General features: G+C 43.0%; 2 protein-coding genes across 3 annotated transcripts in view; one reads left to right on the forward strand and one right to left on the reverse strand.

The window, feature by feature from the left end:
- The window catches only part of LOC135105878 (GTP-binding protein Di-Ras2-like), a 112,251-nt gene that overhangs the window by 75,468 nt on the left and 14,283 nt on the right, over nucleotides 1-22,500 (reverse strand). The window contains exon 1 of one of the 2 annotated variants that reach the window (XM_064014519.1): nucleotides 17,754-18,149. The exons of the other annotated variant lie outside the window; for it this stretch is intronic. The gene's annotated coding sequence lies outside the window, so the exon portion shown is untranslated. Of the gene's footprint in view, nucleotides 1-17,753; nucleotides 18,150-22,500 lie in introns of those variants that run through there. 2 annotated transcript variants of the gene reach the window in all.
- Nucleotides 16,135-17,214, forward strand: LOC135105410 (mucin-2-like). The gene has a single exon (XM_064013546.1). The coding sequence runs from the start codon at nucleotides 16,135-16,137 to the stop codon at nucleotides 17,212-17,214; it is 1,080 nt and encodes a 359-aa protein (XP_063869616.1).

A 22,500-nucleotide genomic window follows, 5' to 3' on the forward strand; every position in this document is an offset into this window, starting at 1 on the left:
TGCAACACCTGCGTCCATACTTTGTGTAATACCTGACATACATCACGCCTGAGGGCCGCACCACTCTCCCTCACTCCCTTTCCCTTCATTGGCGTCATTTTTCAAGTTAGTGTGGAGGGAAGTGGCCGCTGTGATGCTGTCATGCTGTGATACTCCCTCCCTGCTGCCACACGCTATCTATCTCCTACTTGCCTGCACTTCCAACTCTTCTCTTCTCTTTCCCACAAACTTTCTCTTTAGCTGTTCAACTCTTCCCTCGTTTTCCTGTCCATTTTCTATTGTCCTTTTCTTGTCTTTTCCTCTAGTGCCTTCCCTCTCTTACTTTCACAATTCCCTCCCCACAAATCGCTTTAGCTGTCTAAGTCCTTACTCCTTTCCTGTCAGTTTTCTATTCTCCATTTGATGTCTTTTTCTCTAGTGCCTTTCCTCCTCTTATTTTCACTCATCTCTCCCTCACTTCCTTTCCTGTCCATTTTCTACTGTCCACTTACTGACTATTGTAATGCTACGAACATGCCTTCCTCTTGTACCTTTCTTGCTCTTACTTCCACAACTTCCCTCCTCAAGTTTTCATATCCTCCTCGCTTTCCTGTCCATTTCCCACTGCTCACTTATCGTACTGTCCATCTGCTGCTGTGATGGTGTAATGCCTTCTCCCTGCTACCCATACACCATTCATTACTTTCTTTTACATTAATCTCTCTCTCACAAACTTTCTCTTTAGCTAGCTGTCTAAGTCTCCCCTCACTACTACTACTACTACTACTACTGCTGCTCCTACTACTACTACTATTGGTGCTGCTGCTGCTGTTGCTGCTACTGCTACAATTACTACAACTACTATCCCTCGTGCAGCACCAATATTGGCACTGTCTATGTATTGCTTCATTTGGAGATTATGGAAATAACCTTGGCCTGCTAATTTCCAGACATTTTTTTCTTTTCTCTTGGCAAAATATGACGGCTTTTCCAATAATAATCTGCGCAATGAAGGGATTAGCAGTGAAATTAATGAGCTGCATGAGTCTAAACGTAACCTAATCTAAGCTGACCTAATCCAACCTAACCCAACTTAACCCAGCTTTCAGATAAAATTGCGAGTTTTTTTTTTTATTGTCCTTTCATTTTAGGTAATAATTATAAAAAAAACATGTAAATTAATCATCCTTCCATAGCTTGTGAATTACTTTTTTTTCTCACTAATAATAAAAGACTCGTAGTTTAATTATACCTTCAAATGTGTTCTTTATTTGTTTTCCTTATTCATTCATCTCAGTTATTCTATTTTTATTTGTTTCTCCAATATTTAATCTATTATTTTCATTGTATTCCTTTTTTATTCCTTCTCTGTGCTTGTGTTCTATTCCCGTGACGACTGCGCTATTTTTATTATTTTTCTTTTATTCTGTTTCCATTTATTCTCTAATTTCATCCATAACTATGTTCCTAACTGTTTTATTTCTATGACGACTTTGATATTTTCACTCTCTCTTTTTTTTTCTTTTATTCTATTTCCATTTATTTTCTAATTCCATCCGCGACTTTAACTGCCATCATATTTTTCTATTCCAGATTATGTTCCCTTGCGGTGATGAATTAGCTATTTTTATTACATTTTCTTTTATTACTCTTTTTACCTCTATTTATAACGCTATTGCATTCTCTATTTTCATTATTAATCTATTCTTAACTAACTTGCATCACCTCCTTCACCGGTGGGCTCATTTCCCTTGCTTCGATTTCAACTAGACTCTTCTGTAATTCTCACCGATGGCAGTCCGTGCGCGTGAATGTCTGGGTGTCTTTTCTTCACCTTATCAATCAATATAAACACAAAATAGAACATCGCAAGAACCCAGCTTATGCTATACATGATAGAGAGGTGGCCCGCAAAAGATACTTGAGCCTTCCATCACCAGAATCTCATGCAGTTTATATTTCTGCCCGTAACCATGCCAAGTCTGTTCTCCAACTAGCCAAAAACTCCTTCATTAATAGAAAGTGTCAAAATCTTTCAAGATCTAACTCCCCTCGTGACTTCTGGCACATAGCCAAAAGCATCTCCAATAACTTTGCTTCTTCTTCTTTCCCTCCTTTATTTCAACCTGATGGCACCGCTGCTATCATATCTATCTCTAAAGCTGAAATCTTCGCTCAAATCTTTGCTAAAAACTCTACCTTGGACGATTCTGGGCTTGTTCCTCCTTCTCCTCCACCCTCTGACTACTTCATGCTACCAATTAAAATTCTTCACAATGGCGTTTTCCATGTCCTTGCTGGCCTAAACCCTCGGAAGGCTTATGGACCTGATGGGGTCCCTCCTATTGTTCTCCGAAACTGTGCCTCCGTGCTTGCACCTTGCCTAGTCAAACTCTTTCAGCTCTGTCTGTCAACATCTACCTTTCCTTCTTGCTGGAAGTTTGCCTACATTCAACCTGTTCCTAAAAAGGGTGACCGTTCTAATCCCTCAAACTACCGTCCTATTGCTTTAATTTCCTGCCTATCTAAAGTTTTTTAATCTATTCTCAACAGGAAGATTCTTTAACATCTATCACTTCACAACCTTCTATCTGATTGCCAGTATGGGTTCCGTCAAGGCCGCTCTACTGGTTCCACTCATACCGCTCTTTAAGACAGGATAGAATCGAAAGCTTTTCGTCTCATCAACTCCTCTCCTCTAACTGACTGTTTTCGGCCTCTTTCTCATCGCCGCAATGTTGCATCTCTTGCTATCTTCTACCACTATTTCCACGCTAACTGCTCTTCTGATCTTGCTAATTGCATGCCTCCCCTCCTCCCGTGGCCTCGTTGCATAAGACTTTCTTCTTTCTCTCACCCCTATTCTGTCCACCTCTCTAATACATTCATCCCTTTCTCCGGTAAACTCTGGAACTCCCTGCCTGCTTCTGTATTTCCACCTTTCTATGACTTGAATTCCTTCAAGAGGGAGGTTTCAGGACATTTATCCTTTACTTTTTGACTACAGCTTTGGATCCTACTCGGGGACCGGCATCTTAGTGGGCCTTTTTTTTTATTAGGTTTTTGTTGCCAGTGACCGGTATCCCTCATATATATATATATATATATATATATATATATATATATATATATATATATATATATATATATATATATATATATATATATATATATATATATATAAATCACTTTGGTCTTTGAAAGTAGAACTTATGAAAGCCCGAAGCCTTTAGGAATACAAACAACGGTGTTCTGAGAGCTGATAAAGAGTCTTAACATCACCGCCATTCTCTGTGCATCAATTAGTAGGATATTACATCATTACGAAGACTTAATTCTCTCGCCATTACAACAGCAAAAAGAGTTAAAGAGTTTGGAATAACAATCTTTCAGTCTCAGCATAACTTTTGGAGAGTTTTGAAGGTTTACAGAGAGAGAGAGAGAGAGAGAGAGAGAGAGAGAGAGAGAGAGAGAGAGAGAGAGAGAGAGAGAGAGAGAGAGAGAGAGAGAGAGACTACAGATCAGATTTTGCATTATTTTTCGTTCTACCATGTCTTGTCTCTTTTCCTTTCTCTCTCTTTTTCACTTTTCTTTCCCTCCCTTTTTCTCTTTTCCTACATATGTTTGTTTTTCGTTCTTTTCTCGTTGCATTTTTGTCTTTTATTTTGCATTTTTATCTTTCATATTTCACTGTCAGCATCAATTATACTTTTCCTTTTCTTCTTTTCTTCTTTCTTTACTACTATTACTAATATTACTACTACTACTACTCCTACTACTATTACTACTAAAACAACTTCAATGATTTTTTTTCTTTTTATTTTTTTTATTTTTTATATCCTCTTTCACACATCACATGTCCTGTTTCCGCTCTCACGCTCTTCTTTATTTTCTTTCTTCCTTCTCTCTTTCCTGATGTTTTCCTTTCCTTTCAGTTTCTTTATATCTTTCATGTATTTATTTTCTTCTGTATCTTTCTTTCTCTCTCTCTCTCTTCTTCCTCACACATTGAGTAGCTTCCTCTTAACAACTCTCATTTATTTCTTCAGTTTCCTCTGAGTCTTCTCTTCCATCAAAAACCTTCTTCCTCTTAATTCCTCTTATTCCTTTTAATTTTCTTCTCCTCCCTCTCCTCCTCTTCCTCTTCCTAATACTTGCAATCCTTCTGCAACTCTTCCTCCTCTTTCTCTCTTAGTCTCTTTCCTTCACGTTCTCTTTAACTTCATCATCGTCATCATCATCATCACCATAATCATCATCGTCGCCATCGTTTTGAATATCATTATTTTCATTATCTTGTTGTTGTTGTTGTTGTTGTTGTTGTTGTTGTTGTTGTTGTTGTTGATGATGTTGTTGTCCTTCTCTCCCTCCTCCTTTTCCTCATGCTGCTGTTGTTATAACTGTTGTTGTTGTTGTTGTTGTTGTTGTTGTTGTTGTTTTTCATATTTTTTCTCTCTTCTTGTTTTTCTTTTACTCTTGTTTTCTTTTCTTGTTTTTTTTCTTCTTGTTTTTCTTTTCTCCTCCTCCTCCTCCTCCTCCTCCTCCTTCTCCTCCTCCTCCTCCTCCTCCTCCTCTTCCTGCTCCTCGTAACAACAAATGGGAGTGTTTCTCTTTTTCAGCCTCATGAAGTTAAGAGTTTCCAATAATCATATCAAAGTTTAAAATTCACCTTGAGTCTTGTTAGATCTCTCTCTCTCTCTCTCTCTCTCTCTCTCTCTCTCTCTCTCTCTCTCTCTCTCTCTCTCTCTCTCTCTCTCTCTCTAATCCCTTTATCTCCACTAATTTTCCTCTTATTCCTTGTTATCGCCTGTCCCATTTTTCTTTTCTTCCTCTCATCCCTTTCCCTCTCGCTCTTCTAGTCTCTCTCTCTCTCTCTCTCTCTCTCTCTCTCTCTCTCTCTCTCTCTCTCTCTCTCTCTCTCTCTCTCTCTCTCTCTCTCTCTCTCTCTCCTTCTTCTTCTTCTTCTTCTTCTTCTTCTTCTTCTTCTTCCTGTTTTCTGCTTTTTTTTTTTTTTTGTTTCCACATTCTTTCTCTCCTCTTACTTTCCCATCTCCCGATAACACTTCCTCCTCCTCCTCCTCCTCCTCCTCCTCCTGAAAGAACACGTGCCTCCCCACAAGGGACATCAAACACTGCACTACCTTGAAAGGAAGAAAAACTAAGAAGCACGAAATAAATAAAAGATGAGAGAGAGAGAGAGAGAGAGAGAGAGAGAGAGAGAGAGAGAGAGAGAGAGAGAGAGAGAGAGAGAGAGAGAGAGAGAGAGAGAGAGAGAGAGAGAGAGAGAATTTCTGAATTACTTATGATTCTGAACTGTTTATTTATTTATTTTAGGTTTATTTATTTATTTTTTTTTTTTTGAGAACGCTGCGAAAAAAATATACTGTACTCGTACACGTTTTCTCTTTAGTGTGGCAATTATCTATCTCTCTGTCTATCTATCTATATATCTATCTATCTATCTGTCTATCTATCTATCTATCTTCGTCAGCAGTGAAAAGGTTAACAGTACAGGAGGCGCGGCGCGAGTTTCGGCTCTTCAGTATGCTAGCGAGGCAGGAAGCAGCGAGCCGCCCCGCCCTCCCTGCTGATGTGAGGATGGCGTGCACCGCGAGCCCCTAATTCAAGGTAATAAGGAAAGAAGAATAGTAAGATGAATGAAGGAAAGGTTTCAGCGCCTGCCCCGCGTCGATAGCGTGGCGTGCAGTGCGGCACTCAATGCGCCAGCTAGGACGGTTCGTTTATACAAGTACGATGCTACGATATGATGTAAAAGGTATGCTTTTTTTTTTTTATGCGGATGGTATGTATGAAGTATATGTGTGCAGTGTGGTACTAAAGAAAAATTGTTCTAGAGTTTTCCAGTGAAATGAATGAGAGAAGTTATTGCTTTACCGAGGTAGACTATAAGTATCCACATAATCATTAACGTAACTAAAACTTCAAATATCTCCACGAATGAAATTGTAGCTATGATATAAATATAAGCCCCAGTATTAGATGTGGTTGTGTATATATGACTGAAAGTACAGCTATAATAGGAAAATGACTCTGTATATATATATATATATATATATATATATATATATATATATATATATATATATATATATATATATATATATATATATATATATATATATATGACTGTCCTTATAACTTTAAGTGTAGGTATAATACGTAAATGCGCCCGTGGATTATGCAATAAACACTCGCTCTGCTGCACGTCCCGTAGATGGCACGCCGAAGCGTCTCGTAATACACACCAGAGACAAAATTAGCTGAAGAAAAAAAGTCAACAAAGTCCTTGTCGCATGAACTCTAACCATGAAAGAAAAAAGCCGTAAAATTAATGAGATAAGGCAGAGACGCGCGCCCCTCAAAAAAAAAAAAAAATAGATAAATAAATAAATAATAAATAAATAAACAAATAAATAAATAAAAAATCACACAAATTTAACCTAAAATTAAATTCAATCGAACCTAACCTAACGTAACATAACATAAAATAATCTAAAATTATTTAACTTAACCCATTATAATCCAACCAAACTTGAAATTATCTAACCTTATATAAGAGAGAGAGAGAGAGAGAGAGAGAGAGAGAGAGAGAGAGAGAGAGAGAGAGAGAGAGAGAGAGAGAGAGAGAGAGAGAGAGAGAGAGAGAGGTAACACATATAGAAACTTGCTCCATTAATTTTCTTTCTACTACATCAAGCAAGGTGACAGGGAGAGGAAAAAGGATGCAGGGACGGAGAAGGCAGGAGGGAGGAGAAAGGAGGACGGAGGGCAGAGGAAGGAGGAAGGAGGGAAGAGGGGAGAGGAAGAGTGGGACGGGACAGCCGGCAAAGAACGGTGCTAGAAGACGGGAGAGAGAGGATGAAGAAAAATATAAAGTTTAACTAACTCCCTTAGCACCTACAGTTTGATTTTATTCTGAATACTGAGAGGAATTTATAAAGTTTACGATGTATCCTTACTTTATTTCTTTCTTTATTTATTTTACCTATTTATATCATTCCCTGTTCATTTATTTATTTATTTTATTTTTTTTTTTTGTAGTGGAAGAGTTAAAGGGTATCTGTTATAGGCTATCTCCAGCTACTTATACTCTAGACTCATATCTTGCCTTATCGTATTCTGACAAACAACTGGTGATTTCATGCGGTTTGCAAATTGTGTGATATGGTGCGTGGCTTAGTGATAGTAGTGTTAGTTAGGAGTGAGTGGTTGAGTGACTGAGTGAGTGACTGAGTGAACGAGAAAGAAAATGTTGGGGGATGAAAAAAAAAATAAAGAAGGAACAAGAGATTGTATAAGAAGGAAAGTGTGTGTGTGTGTGTGTGTGTGTGTGTGTGTGTGTGTGTGTGTGTGTGTGTGTGTGTGTGTGTGTGTGTGTGTGTGTGTGTGTGTCAAAAAAGCATGAAAACAAAAAATACTAACGAAAAAAAATAATAAACTGGTCATGTTCCTTCCTCCTCCTCCTCCTCCTCCTCCTCCTCCTCCTCCTCCTCCTCCTCCTCCCCTTCCGCCGCACCTGCCTGCCTTCTCTTCACCTCGACACGTCTTCATTATCACATCAATCATCTTTCCATTTTCCTTTCCTTCCCCCTTCTGTTTCCTCCTCCCTCTCTCTCTTCTCTTTCATATCTTTCAACACACACTTCATTCCTTTATTGATATCCTCCTCCTCCTCCTCCTCCTCCTCCTCCTCCTCCTCCTCCTGCAACACGCAACTGCCAACCATTCCCTGATTGTTATTATTATTTTCCTGGGTCAACAATGCCTACAAGTGGTCAGATGAATGGAGGTTGCAACAGGTACGGAGAGAGAGAGAGAGAGAGAGAGAGAGAGAGAGAGAGAGAGAGAGAGAGAGAGAGAGAGAGAGAGAGAGAGAGAGAGAGAGAGAGAGAGAGAGAGAGAGAGAGAGAGAGAGAGAGATTAGGTAAATGTAGGTAACAAACGAAGGTCAAATCACTTTCTCTTTATCTCTCTCTCTCTCTCTCTCTCTCTCTCTCTCTCTCTCTCTCTCTCTCTCTCTCTCTCTCTGCCAGATAATACTAGTGTGGATTATAAAAACTAAAATGACGTCAAAGTCTTCACGTCACACACACACACACACACACACACACACACACACACACACACACACACACACACACACACACACACACACACACACTACAATCAAAGCGCAAATAAACATGTAACAACAATGGAAAAAAAACAACAACTAAGGGATATAGATACACACATACAGAGAGAGAGAGAGAGAGAGAGAGAGAGAGAGAGAGAGAGAGAGAGAGAGAGAGAGAGAGAGAGAGAGATAGAGAGAGAGAGTCGGTATGCCTTTGGGCCAGACAGTATAAAGGGAAAAAAACACTACGACCACCACCACCACCACCACCACCGCCACCGCCGCCGCCGCCACCACCACCATCGCCGCCGCCACCACCATCGCCGCCGCCACAGCCACCGGCAGCATGAGTCATAAAAATTGTACAGATAATGACGTCAGACTTTGTAACCCATGACGTCATTGTAAGCCAGATGATGACGTCACTGTACTAGATGATGACGTCAAGAGGTGTGTATGTAGGTGTGACGCGTAGGTGTGACGGCGGCGGTGGTGGTGGTGGTGGAAGTGGTGGTGGTGGTGGTGGTGGTGGTATTGTTCCCAGTGTGATGTCTCTGTGTCACCTTTATTTCTCTCTCTCTCTCTCTCTCTCTCTCTCTCTCTCTCTCTCTCTCTCTCTCTCTCTCTCTCTCTCTCTCTCTCTCTCTCTCTCTCTCTCTCTCTCTCTTATATCTTTTCATTTAACTTCTCAGTTGTAGTGTGTGTGTGTGTGTGTGTGTGTGTGTGTGTGTGTGTGTGTGTGTGTGTGTGTGTGTGTGTGTGTGTGTGTGTGTGTGTGTGTTAAAATGATGACGTCTGCATTTTCATGTCACATTTTTAATATTTCACTTTTATAATCAGTCATAGAGAGAGAGAGAGAGAGAGAGAGAGAGAGAGAGAGAGAGAGAGAGAGAGAGAGAGAGAGAGAGACTGGCTTTCCTTATACCTTAGCACCTTTAGCTTCGTTCCCTTTACCTTTATATTCCCTCTACCTGTTGCTCTTTACTCTCTCTCTCTCTCTCTCTCTCTCTCTCTCTCTCTCTCTCTCTCTCTCTCTCTCTCTCTCTCTCTCTCTCTCTCTCTATCTATCTATCTATCTATCTATCTATCTATCTATCTATCTATCTTTCTCTAACCTAACCTTTCCAAACACTCCATAGTTATTCATTATGCAACATTCGTGCAATTGCCTCCCTCGTTCAGGGTAATTTTCTGGGTCCTCTATTATTTCTTTTTCACCTTCATTTGTGTGTGTGTGTGTCTCTCTCTCTCTCTCTCTCTCTCTCTCTCTCTCTCTCTCTCTCTCTCTCTCTCTCTCTCTCTCTCTCTCTCTCTCTCTCTCTCTCTCTTTCATATTGTTTGCTTCCTTCCTTCCTTCCTTCCTTCCTTCATTATGTTCCTGGATAGTTTGGTTTGTTAGTTTAGGTTTAGGTGAGGAGTTAAGGGAATCAGGTTAAGTTAGGCTGGCATGAGTTGAGATCAGGTTACGTTGTTATAGGTGAGGTGAGGTTACGTTAAGTCAGGTTAGGTTGGGTTGGGTTGAGGTCAGGTGAGGTCAGGACAGGTAAGATGAAGTTAGGTTAAATTAGGTTAGGTTAGGTTAAGTTAGGTTAGGTTTAGTTTAGGTGAGGTGAGGTGAGGTGAGGTTAGATTAGATTAAGTTAGGTTAAGTTAGATCAGGTTAAGTTAGGTTAGGTTAAGGTGACGTACAGGGAGGTGAGGTTAGATTGTCTGGTTAGGTTAGGTTAGATCGAGTTAAGTTAGGTTAGGTTAGGTTAAGGTGATGTACAATGAGGTGTGGTTAGATCATGCTTGGTTACCTTAAGTTTGGTTTAGTTAGATTACAACATGTTAAGGTAGTTTTTCCTTTCTTTATTTTCTTCCTTTTTCGTCTAATGTATTTTCTTGTTTCTTTACTTTCTTCATTGTACTACTTGTGCGTCTCTTTCTCTTTCTCTCTCTCTCTTGTCTTTGTTTATTTTATTTCATTTTTATTTATTCTTATTTATTTAATTATATTTTGCTTATCTTCGGTGTTCATTTTCTTTTCTTCATTCTCTGTCATTTGGTATCGTTATTAAATTTTTTTTTGTCTCTTTTATTTATCCTTATGTTATTAATTTCCTTCCTCCCCCTCCTCTTCCTTCCCCTTGCCCTCCTCCTCCACCTCCTCCTCCTCCTCCTCCCCTTCCTCTCTTTACCTCTCCCCTTCCTGGCTATTAGAGAAGTAATAGTGGGGGAGGGTGACAGAGGGGAGGAGACTTAGCACGCACAGTACAACACTCACTGGGCAAACGCACCTCCCCCCCACACACACACACACACACACACACACACACACACACACACACACACACACACACACACACATTTTACATTGACTTTATTACATTTACTTTAACTTACTTTACACGTACTTCACACACACACACACACACACACACACACACACACACACACACACACACACACACACACACACACACACACACACACACACACACACACACACACACACACACACACACACACACACACTAAAAATACCTCACTGCACACAAGCTTTGGACTATAAGGGTGAATATTTCGTCTATATATAGCAAAACCTGAGCCATAGTGTACTAACACGACAAAGCTAATGTATACACAGGATATACAGAGACGTGCATTCACACACACACACACACACACACACACACACACACACACACACACACACACACACACGTGGCAGGGGTGTTGATACGCAGAAGTGCACGAGGCAGTAAATTAACTAAAAATAAAAGAAAAAGTAATGTCGTTTTATTTTAAGGGAGGTCATGCGAGGTGTGTGTGTGTGTGTGTGTGTGTGTGTGTGTGTGTGTGTGTGTGTGTGTGTGTGTGTGTGTGTGTGTGTGTGTGTGTAGTGGTGACAATATGCGTTGTATTTACTAACTACAATATTCTCTCTCTCTCTCTCTCTCTCTCTCTCTCTCTCTCTCTCTCTCTCTCTCTCTCTCTCTCTCTCTCTCTCTCTCTCTCTCTCTGAACTGCTGGAAGTGTTTATGTACAGTCACGCTCCTCGTTCTAAAAAACAAATATGGAAAACCACTCAGGAAGAAGCGGCTGGCCCCTTTGTCACACCCTCCCGGAAACTGCGAGTTGGAAACAAACTCACAAAGGCACACAAAGGAGGAACAAATACCACCGTTTTCCCTTACAAGTCTTCTCCTCCTATTCCTCCTCCTGCTGCTTCTCCTAATCCTCTTACTGCTGCTGCTGATAATCATGTTGGTACTTCTGCTTCCCTGCTTGTTGTTAGTTCCGCTGCTGTTGTTGCTGCTGCTACTGTTGGCACTGTCACTGTTGCTTCCATTAAACTAAGCTCTTCTCTTTCTCCTCCCCCTCTTGCTCCTCGTCTTCCTCGTCGCCTTTCTCTTCCTCCTCCTCTTTCTTTTCCTCTTTGCTCTCCTGCTCCCCCTCCTCGCCTTTCTCTTCCTCCAACCCTACTCTTCCTCCTCTTACTCCTCCTCCTCCTCCTCCTCCTCCTCCTTGCCTTATATAACTCACAAGTGCGCTCTCATCTGGAATACTGTGTACAGTTCTGGTCACCATATTACAAAAAAGACAATGAAAAACTAGAAAAGATACAGCGTAGAGTCACTAAGATGATTCCAAGATTGCGTAATAGGCCGTATGAGGAACGACTGGAAGAACTAAACCTATTTAGCTTAACAAAGCGCAGGATAAGAGGAGACCTAATTGAAGTGTTCAAAATTTTTAAAGGATATAGTAACCTTGATGCAAATAAATACTTTACCATTGATCATTCTAACCTAATAAGAAATAATGGATTCAAGATTGTACCCAAACCTTTTAAATCCCACAAGGCCAAACATTTTTTTCTTTAATCGCACAGTAAATATATGGAATAAACTTCCCGCAGAAATCGTAAACAGCAATTCTATTGAATCATTCAATAGAATAGAATAAAATAGAGAAATATTCAAAAGCTAATCCCCCAACAAAATTTCCTTCTTGTCCGAATAATTACTAAATTCATTAATAAACTCTTTTATTTTACAGACACCAGTTTTATTATAAATTGTGTTCATTTTCAGATAGGCGTATAGAGTTCACCGTAGGGTGAATAGTAGAACTTCCTTTCATCCTTTCCTATGAAAATTCCATGTCAGTTTTTCTATGCTGCATGATACTTTTCCCAACTATTTCCATGCCAGCGCAAGCTGGAGGGAGTGGTGGATGGGGAGGAGCCTTCTGCTATGCTGTCCTGTCTCTCTTCCCTGTAGCTAGTTAGAAGTAGTTACCAAACAGCCTTGCAAGGACCAAAAGGTCTGTTGTTGTTTGGCTTTCCTTTGTATTCCTTTGTATTTCTTCCTCCTCCTCCTTCTCCTTCTCCTCCTCCTCCTCCTCCTCCTCCTCCTCCTCCTTCTCCTCCTCCTCCTCCTCCTCTCCTTCTTCTTCCTCCTCCTCCTCTTCCTCTTCCTCCTCTCCTCCCCCCTCCTTCTCTTATCGGTCCTTCCACAGGCTACACGCTACAGGCTACACACACACACACACACACACGCACTATAACGTCATCACAATATACGCACGCACTACGTAACTCCAAATCACAAATCTCTGAAATTCATAAATTGGTCTGAGTAATTTTTCTCTCACTCACTCTCACTCTCATTCTTTCTATCCCTTATATGTGTTTTCTACGTCAGCGTGCAGCTCGTCACGTTTTCCTTCGGTCATAAACAGATTTTTTTTTAACCCTGTGCATGTGTGTGTGTCTGTATGTCTGTGTATGTTTATTTCTTCTCTCTCTCTCTCTCTCTCTCTCTCTCTCTCTCTCTCTCTCTCTCTCTCTCTCTCTCTCTCTCTCTCTCTCTCTCTCTCTCTCTCTCTCTCTCTCTCTCTCTCTCTCTCTCTCTCGTCTGACGTAATGTCCACGCAATGTCTGCACGTGTGAATGTAAAGGAAGGGGAAAATATATATATAGGACCACTGCTGCAATGTGCGAGTGTGGTTCCCCCCCTCCCCTGATTCTCCTCTCCCCTATACCTCTGGGCAACAATGGTGGTGGTGGTGGTGGTGGTGGCGGTGGCGGTGGTGACGTTAGTGATCGTGATTGTGCAGTGGTGGTAGTAGAAGTGATGGTTGGTGGTGAGAATCATGTAAAGTGGTAGTGGTGATGGTGGATGTGATGATCATGGTAGAGGTGATGACAGTTGTGGTGGTGGTGGTCAGTGGCGGTGACAGTGATGACTGGTAGCGACAGTTGTGAATGTGGTAATTAAAGTAATGGTGATGACAGATGTGGTGTCTGCAGTAGTGAAGGTGGTGAGTGGCGAATGGCGGTGACAATAGCGGAAGTGATGACTAGAGTAACAGCAGGGTGGTGGTGACAAAAAAAAGCGGCGGTCCTGGTGACTGTAGTAGTGATGACTGGCGAGTGATGATATTTTTTTTTTCCTTTGATGCAAATAAATAAATGAATAAGCCAATTGGTAACTAACAAACCAACTAACCAATGAGCTAAACTAACTGGGTAAACAAAAGCCCCAAAACACTCATACCATAAAACAGACACAAAGAGCAAATATTAACACAAACCTTTAACTACATAGAAAATTAAATGAGCTGACCTTTTTTTTCAGTTTTTATACGTCTTTTTTTTATACTTTTAAAATGTGAAAAAAACTAAAACACAAAACCAAACAATATGAGCACAAAGTTATAATAACACAGAAAATCAATTGAGTGAACTTTTTTCCCCCCTTTTTTTTCGTACCAGTTGGCCAATCCCCTTAACACGTAAAAAAAAAAAAAATCCAATTAGTATAGAAACCCAGTCAACACAAGCACAATTAAGTCAGAGAATCAGCTTATAACGGACCGGAAAAAAAAATAATAGATAAATAGATAGCCACAACAAACTGATTATTAGATACGCAGCGAAAAGCGAAATAAAAAGTTTAATTTTACACGTGGAAAAAAAAAAAAAAGATGTACAATTCATTATTATCCATAACCGCAGTGGACATAAACCCAAGTAAACTGAAATCAACTTTAAATGAAATGGAATAAAAAAAAAAGCACAACAAATTCATTACAAGAGATATATAGAGAAAGGACAAGAGAAAAGACAAAGGAACAGACAAAACAGAAGCAATAACCGTAGTGAACATAAACAACGAGTAGACTGGAATCAGCTTATAATGAAATGAAATAAAAGTACCCATAACAAATTGATTACCAGAGATGTATAGCGAAACGAGAAGACAGATGATAGAAAGGGAGAAACAAAGGAGAAGCATACAACAGAACCACGTAGAGAAAGCTCATCCAAAACAGCGAAAACGTATAGAAACAGAACACAAACTGCGAGGAAGAATAGCGAAAGGTGAAATATATAGTTAAGTTTCCCTCCATGTGCTTCAGCAGTGAGTTGTTAAGCAGGTTGAGCGGGATTGTAACAACTGACTGAAGGGGAAACTAACACTACGAACTTAAAATAGAAAATGATGAATGAGTGAAATGAGGAAATGGATTTAGAGCGAAAGGGTATTAAAGCGAAATAAAATAAATACTCTTACATAGAAAAAAATAAATAAATAAATAAACTCATGAAACTTTTATTGAACCTGCAGTGCGTTGTGATTAAAATTTTGCAGCGGACTGTGTAAAAAAAAAAAAAGTATGTATAAACAGACTTACAAATAAAAGGAGACTGACACAAAAAAAGCAGTAAGAGAGAAGAATATAAAGTAATACGAGCTTACATGAAAAATAATAATGGTAATACAGACACACATACACGCACACGCACACACACACACACACACACACACACACAATCAAAATGCAGATAAAAGAAAAAAAATATAACAAAAAAGTAGGAAGGAATGTAAAATAAATTATAAATAGAAAGATGGCACGATGTTTTCTTTACACTTCATGAACATTATATTACATGTTCAACTTAAAATTACACTCTAGTAGTAGTAGTAGTAGTAGTAGTAGTAGTAGTAGTAGTAATAGTAGTAGTAGTAGTAGTAGTAGTAGTAGTAGTAGTAGCAGTCACACACTCATCTACCTACCCATACGCCTAAACACGCACACATACACACACACACACACACACGAGAGAGAGAGAGAGAGAGAACAAAAGGTACTAGTTTCAGTGGACAACAAAAGATGGTTGTGTATTCAGTATTCACTCCTACCACTCTACTATTTTGTAACCCGAACGGGGGAAAGGGAAGGGAGGGGCGTGGGAGTGAGAAAGGGGAAGAGGAAGGGAGAAAGTGAGAGGGGGCGAAAGGGATACAGGAAAAGGAAAAAAAAAGGAGTGTGGGAAGGAAAAGGATGATGAATGAGGGGAAAAAGGAGAGTGGGAAGACAGGTGAGAAAAATACGGAAGTAAGAAGTATGGGAGGGAGGGAGGGAGGGAGGGAGGGAGGGAGGGAGGAACGTGACAGGAAGGTAGTGATGATAGATGACGAGTAAGAGAAGGAGGAGCAGGAGGAGGAGGAGGAGGAGGAGGAAGAGGAAGCAAGAAAATAATAGTTGTAGAACGAGAAAAGGAAGTAGATGGAAGAGGAAGGAGGGGAGAAGTGAATATACGGCAGGAAGGAAGGGAGGAAGAGAAGGTGAGAAGAGGGGAAGTGAAGGAAAGAGGAGGGGAAGGGGAAAGGAAAGAGAGAAAAATAGATGAGAGAGAGAATGGAGGGGGCAGTGACGGTCGAGGAGGAAAGGGACGAAGGAAGAGGAAGAGGAGGACAGGGAGAGGATGGGGGGAGAGGGGGAAGGGGAAAAGTAGAAGTGTTGTTGGAGGGGCGTTTACCTCTTATGGGCTCCACGTTTAGGGCCAAAAACAAGAGACGATCACCACTTGTCGGCACTTAACTTAATTTTCCTGTTGGTTTGCTGAATCTGTTTGCTGCTACTGCTGCTGCTGCTGCTGCTGCTGCTCTTGTCGTTGCTATTGTTGTTGCTGTTGGTGGTGGTGGTGGTGGTGGTGGTGTTGGTGGTGCGTGTCATAAGTCATGATTCTGTTCCAGCCACACAACACCACGACCATTCCTGCCATGACCATACCTCACCCTGCCACGACTTCCCCTCATCATGTCACGACCACCCCTCACCCTGCCATGACCACCCCTCAACCTGCCACGACCATTCTTTACCCTGCCACGACCATCCCTCACCCTGCCACGACCTGCCCTCACCCTATCACGACCCCCCTCACACTATCACGACCTCCTCTTCACCCTGCCACGACCCCCTCTTGCCCTGCCACGACCCCCCTCACCCTGCCACGACCACTCCTTACCCTGTCACGACCTGCCCTCACCCTATCACGACCCCCCCTCACCCTGCCACGACCTGCTCTCACCCTATCACGACCACTCCTCACCCTGCCACGACCTGCCCTCACCCTATCACGACACCCCCTCCTCACCCTGCCACGACCTGCCCTCACCCTATCACGACCCCCCTCACCCTGCCACGACCTGCCCTCATCCTATCACGATCCCCCCTCACACTATCACGACCCCCTCTTAACCCTGCCACGACCCCCTCTCACCCTGCCACGACCCCCCTCACCCTGCCACGACCACTCCTTACCCTGCCACGACCTGCCCTCACCCTATCACGACCCCCCCTCACCCTGCCACGACCTGCTCTCACCCTATCACGATCCCCCCTCACCCTGCCACGACCTGCTCTCACCCTATCACGACCCCCCCCCTCATCCTGCCACGACCTGCCCTCACCCTATCACGATCCCCCTCACACTATCACGACCCCCCTTCACCCTGCCACGACCACCCCGCACCCTGCCACGAGCATCCCTCACCCTGTCACGACCTGCCCTCACCCTTCACGACCTGCCCTCACCCTATCACGACCCCCCCTTACCCTGCCACGACCTGCCCTTACCCTGTCAAGACCACTCCTTACCCTGTCACGACCTGCCTTCACCCTGCCACGACCTCCCCTCAACCCGTCACGACCCTCCCTCATCCCTGCTCCTACCACCCCTCACCCTGCCACGACCACGCCTGCCGCCCCACCCACACCCAAGCCAGCGAGAAGACACGCCTTTACAATCAATTCATTAAAGTTATTCATTACAAAAAGAGAAAGAATGTGTAGTAATTAAAAAGAAAAAAACATCATGCTATCTTATCTTTAATCATGAGTCGAGTCATTAATGGGTCGGTGCGGCGTGTTGTGCTGAGCGTGACGGGACGGGAGGTGCAAAAGAGAATAAGTAAAGATTACATCAAAACTACTACATATAATTTATCATCGAAGTCATTACAGCATACATATGCTAAAAGTGCCTCAGGGTGTGCGTGTATGTGTGTGTGTGTGTGTGTGTGTGTGTGTGTGTGTGTGTGTGTGTGTGTGTGTGTGTGTGTGTGTGTGTGTGTGCCGGGCGATGATACACACATGCACACGCATACACACGTACACATACACACACCTGCTGCATGAACCACACCCTTAGCGAGCCCGAAACAGAAGCAGAACAGCCCGAAAAGAAGACAAAGCAAGGTGGGTGGATGGTGGTGGTAGCGGTGGTGGTGGCGGTGAGGTGGTGGTGGTGGTGGTGGTTAGTCAGAGGAGCCACCTGGGGAAGGGATGATGATCTTACCTGCAAGAGTTGGAAGGGTTCAAGTGTCAGGTGACGAGGACGTGGTGGAGGTGACGGTCACAAGAGGAGCAAGAAGAGGAGGAGAGAAGAGAGATAGGATCCCTCTTGACTTCTTTTGTCTCTGTTTAGTTAGCCCTCTCACCACTGTGGTACCTTAAGACACTAGCACAAAGACCCAAGCTGGCGGACAGTCCACACATAATAGGGGTGACACAGAGAGCGGGAAGGAGATCCATGGTACGGCCGGGGAGCAAAGGGAAGAGAAGGAGGGAAGAATGACTTAAGGAGGCCGTGCAAGGGGTACGTGTGGTTTGTATCAAGGGAGGAGAGAGAACGGAAACAACCCCCTGCCTAGCTTCGTTCGCGCCTGCCCTCGCCACTATCGGCCGCTTTGGACACTGGAAGCTCCTTAGTGCACCCCATAAGTTGGCAGGTACCGCCAGAGGGGTGTCCTCCCGCATGCTGCAACTCCTGGGGGTTTCACAAAGGCGGCTACCCAGAGGCCGACACTCCAGCGGCCCGGCAAGAGGTTGAGATCCATCATCCCGATCTTGTACTGATATGTCATGGAGGGTATATGAGGAAGAAAGTGAGTGTGAGCGGACTTTCGCAGCAGGCTATTGACTGGCGGCCGTGACGTCATGGTTGGCATGGCGACGCGGCACGGGTATTGATCCTCCTCCGTCATGGCTGCCCACCGACTTCCATCTCGGTGAATTGTTATTTTATTAAATATTCCTACCGGCCGATGCGTTAACACAATCTGATAAAAACCCCATAAAACGGCGCCTACAAATGACGAAGAGGCGGCCCCGCATCCCGGCAGCGGCGGTCAGTAGGCCCAGGCAGCATTTCCGCCGCAGCCACCCCGAGCACGTCATACATTACGCATTCGGACACTTGAGTCATTCAGAGTAGAGGCGAGTGCCCTTGGATATCCGTTTTTTTTTTTTTTTTCTCTCTTCTTTTTTTCATCGCTGGCACACCCACGCCCGTGCATCCTTCCCGGCTTGCTTACGCCTACGCTCATCCCCGCCTCCCGCCCGGCACGGAAGAAGGAAATGACACCTACTAGCATGTGCATGAAGGCGCGTGAGTATGTCCCCCGCCCGCGCCGCCCACCACCCACTCTGTTGACATTCATTCATCTGCTTCCCTGAGGCACCCCCGACCTGCCTCCCACTCTTACCCGCCCCCCCTCGCCTCACCTCCCTCTGCGTCACTCGCCAACTTCGCACCACACACACACACACACACACACACACACACACACACACACACACACAACTTGTCAGTCTTATAGGGGATAAAAACGCGCAGCAGAATCAATACGAAAAAAAAAGGAGAGAAAAGATAAAAACCTCATAACAAAGGCTCGCTGAAACCTTCCCTCTTACCCGATAAAGGGAAAATCTTGTACGCGCTTCGTTGTGTGTGTGTGTGTGTGTGTGTGTGTGTGTGTGTGTGTGTGTGTGTGTGTGTGTGTGTGTGTGTGTGTGTGTGTGTGTGTGAATGCGACAGTCTGGCACGGAGGCACTCAGACAGGCACGTAGAGAACCAAACACATATAGACTCATATAGCCAAGCACGTGAGCAACCACGGAGACAAGCAGACAAGCAAACACACACTCACTCAGATATTCACTCACACACTCACTCACTCCCTGACCCTCGACATTCGCTTCTGTCGTAACGTTGCTCTGTAGGGGATTTTTATTTCCTCTCTTTCTTTTCACTCCCATTATTATTATATTTTTTTTACCCTCGCACTCTCCCTGACCTGCCCCAGTGCTACAATCTTATCCGTCGACTCTGCAACCCCGCAACCCTGCGCTCATGACTCCCACAGCACTTATTTTCTTACCACGCCGCCAGACACTTGCAGACTTTATTGGAGTCTGGGAGAGAAGGGAAGGATAGCTGGTTAGGTGGCTGGTTGGTTGGTTGTGTGTGTGTGTGTGTGTGTGTGTGTGTGTGTGTGTGTGTGTGTGTGTGTGTGTGTGTGTGTGTGTGTGAATTCATGATTACAACACAACATTGACGCTGTTACACGAAACAATACAAAAGGCGTCACACACAGTGCACTTCATGAGAGAGAGAGAGAGAGAGAGAGAGAGAGAGAGAGAGAGAGAGAGAGAGAAACACACCCCACCCACCCACTTCCTCGAAATCAGTCCTTTTACCTCTTACGGGATGATCCTCAAACACAAAGAGTAATTAGAACACACACACACACACACACATACACACACGCACACAGAAAACGATACCTCATACCTCAGGGGGCACCTTTGCGCGTGGCACTTATTCACCTGACATGGCATCAGGTGAGGCAATGGGAGACGCAAAGGTAAACCCAGTAGACACAACAGAAAAAAAAAAAAAGAAAAAAAAAGAAGCGGGGCATTGGATAAACAGGTAAACAGGGAAGGTAAGAAAGGTAAGAGACAAGAAAACAAGGGTGGGGACTCGGAGTGGGGGGGTAGCTCAGGTAAGGCCAGTGACCGATGATGCCGCCGTTCGTAAACCTTCTCTGTGTTTCATCCAAGGCCGCTCAGCTCGCCTCCGTCTCCTCCCAAACGGTGTTGTCGGGGAGATGCCACAGCGATGCAATGCGGCACTCCAGGAAGGGAATTCGGGAGGAAGTTTATTCTCTCGCTTGAAGATCTTAGGAATTACTTCATGTTGTTGTTGTTGTTATTGTTGTTGTTGTTGTTGTTGGTGGTGGTGGTGGTGGTGGTGGTGGTGGAGGTGAAGAGTACTAACTGGGCCGTCTTAGAACACGCAAGGTAAGCCAGAGAAAAGTGTGTGTTGGGAGGGGGAAGGAAAAGAAGTGAAAGAGGAAGATGGTGGTGGTAATGATGATGATGATGATGATGATGATGATGATGATGATGATGATGATGATGATGATGATGATGATGATGACGACGTAGCAACACAACAACAACAACAACAACAACAACAACAACAACAAGACAAAACAGCGACGTTGATGACGACAAAGAAAAACAACAACAACAACAACAACAACAACAACAACAACAATACACTCTTTACCCACCGAATTCATCCATCTCACCATTTCTCATCACCACCTTCCCTAGAAAACAACTTTCAACTTGAGTCCCTTTACGTAATTACAAAGCTACACCTTACACTCAAAACACCCGCAACCTCAATACACGTGACTGACTCTCTCCCACTACGCCACACTGGGAGAAAATTAAAATCGGCATTACAGCATCTTCAAAGTATCACAGCGCGCTTTCAGTACCATAGAGGATTTTACATAAGTTAGGATGATTTCTTTTTACATAATGAAAGGGGTAGATATGATTCTGAGTCATTCATCCGGGAAAATTTATTATATACTCGTCGTTAGAAGCGAATGGATTAAAATTTTAGAGGATTGTTTTAAGTCAGGATTTAATCAACGGGGTTAAAATAATCTGGAGTCACTCATCCGCTTAAACTTAATATACATTTTTTTCTTTTTTTATTCTGATTAACAACATATGATCTTAGAATGTCTGGATATCGTCAATAGTAGTGAAGGAATGAAAACCCCCAGCCTTTGTTCATACCTGTAATGAAGACCCTGAAAGAAGCCCTGTTTACTTCCTCCTGTAAGAAGCCCTGTGTATTTCCTACTTGAAGTAATTAAGTGAAGCACCCTGGTGGCGTCCCTGATGTACGAGTATACACACCTTCTGAACGGCAATGCCTATAGACTCCTGGCCTCTACTCTTAAACGTTTTGGCGTCTTATCTCCACTACTTTTAACAGCCTGCGATGGAAAATATCAGAGTTTTCAGGAGTTTTTGTGGTTCCAGTAATAGTTTAACGGAAAATATCAGTTTTCAGGAGTTTTTGTGGTTCCAGTAATAGTTTAACAAAGATTCTATACTGCCAGAAGGAAAAACATCCACGAACACCTGTGTAAACCTATTCGTGGTCCTTGAAAATAATAGTGACGAGGGAACAGAGCATCCTACACCAACCTTTACTTCTTTAAATCTTGTGTGTGATCGAGATTTGCACTCTTTTTAACACCTCAGGCTTTCATGAGGGATACTCTTAAACACCACACGGCTTCTCATGGATGTTCGTGTTACTTATGATGCAGAATACTCTTGGTAAAAATCATCACTATATCCATTAAAAAAAAAATCCCTGGAAAACCTAACAACGCCCACTGAAGGATGTTAAAAGTGAGTCAAATATTTGCCAAGCCTTATTTATAGTTTGTACACGCAAGAGATATAAGACAAGACGCAGGGACGACCAGACAGGAAAGGAACACAAAGAAAGAACAAGAGGTAAAAAATATATTGGCTCTATCGAGGCTGTTAGTAATTTAATATGCACTGGAGAGTATTCTGTGCTAGTATAATAAAACCTTTTTATATTTCTCATTACTGACTGGATGTGTGACAGTAAAAAACAGACCTGTAATGATTTATGTCCGTCTGTCTGTCTGTCTGTCTGTCTGTCTGTCTGTCCGTCTGTCTAATTTAGTGGCTTAATGGTAAAAACAACGAGTTAAAACTTAAATTGCAAACGTATGAACGCCATTTAGAAGTCTCAGGATACGTAAAAATAGATGTTTCTTTGTCTGGCAACTGTGTGTGTGTGTGTGTGTGTGTGTGTGTGTGTGTGTGTGTGTGTGTGTGTGTTTCTTTGTCTTTCTGGATATCTGTTCCTCTGCTCGTCTCTCTCTCTCTCTCTCTCTCTCTCTCTCTCT

The sequence above is a fragment of the Scylla paramamosain genome, chromosome 12, assembly GCF_035594125.1.
Source record: "Scylla paramamosain isolate STU-SP2022 chromosome 12, ASM3559412v1, whole genome shotgun sequence".
Lineage (NCBI taxonomy): Eukaryota > Metazoa > Arthropoda > Malacostraca > Decapoda > Portunidae > Scylla > Scylla paramamosain.

Excerpts from the sequence above, each read along its gene's own strand:
- LOC135105410 (XM_064013546.1), top strand. The coding sequence starts at position 16,135 with ATGATTCTGTTCCAGCCACACAACACCACGACCATTCCTGCCATGACC.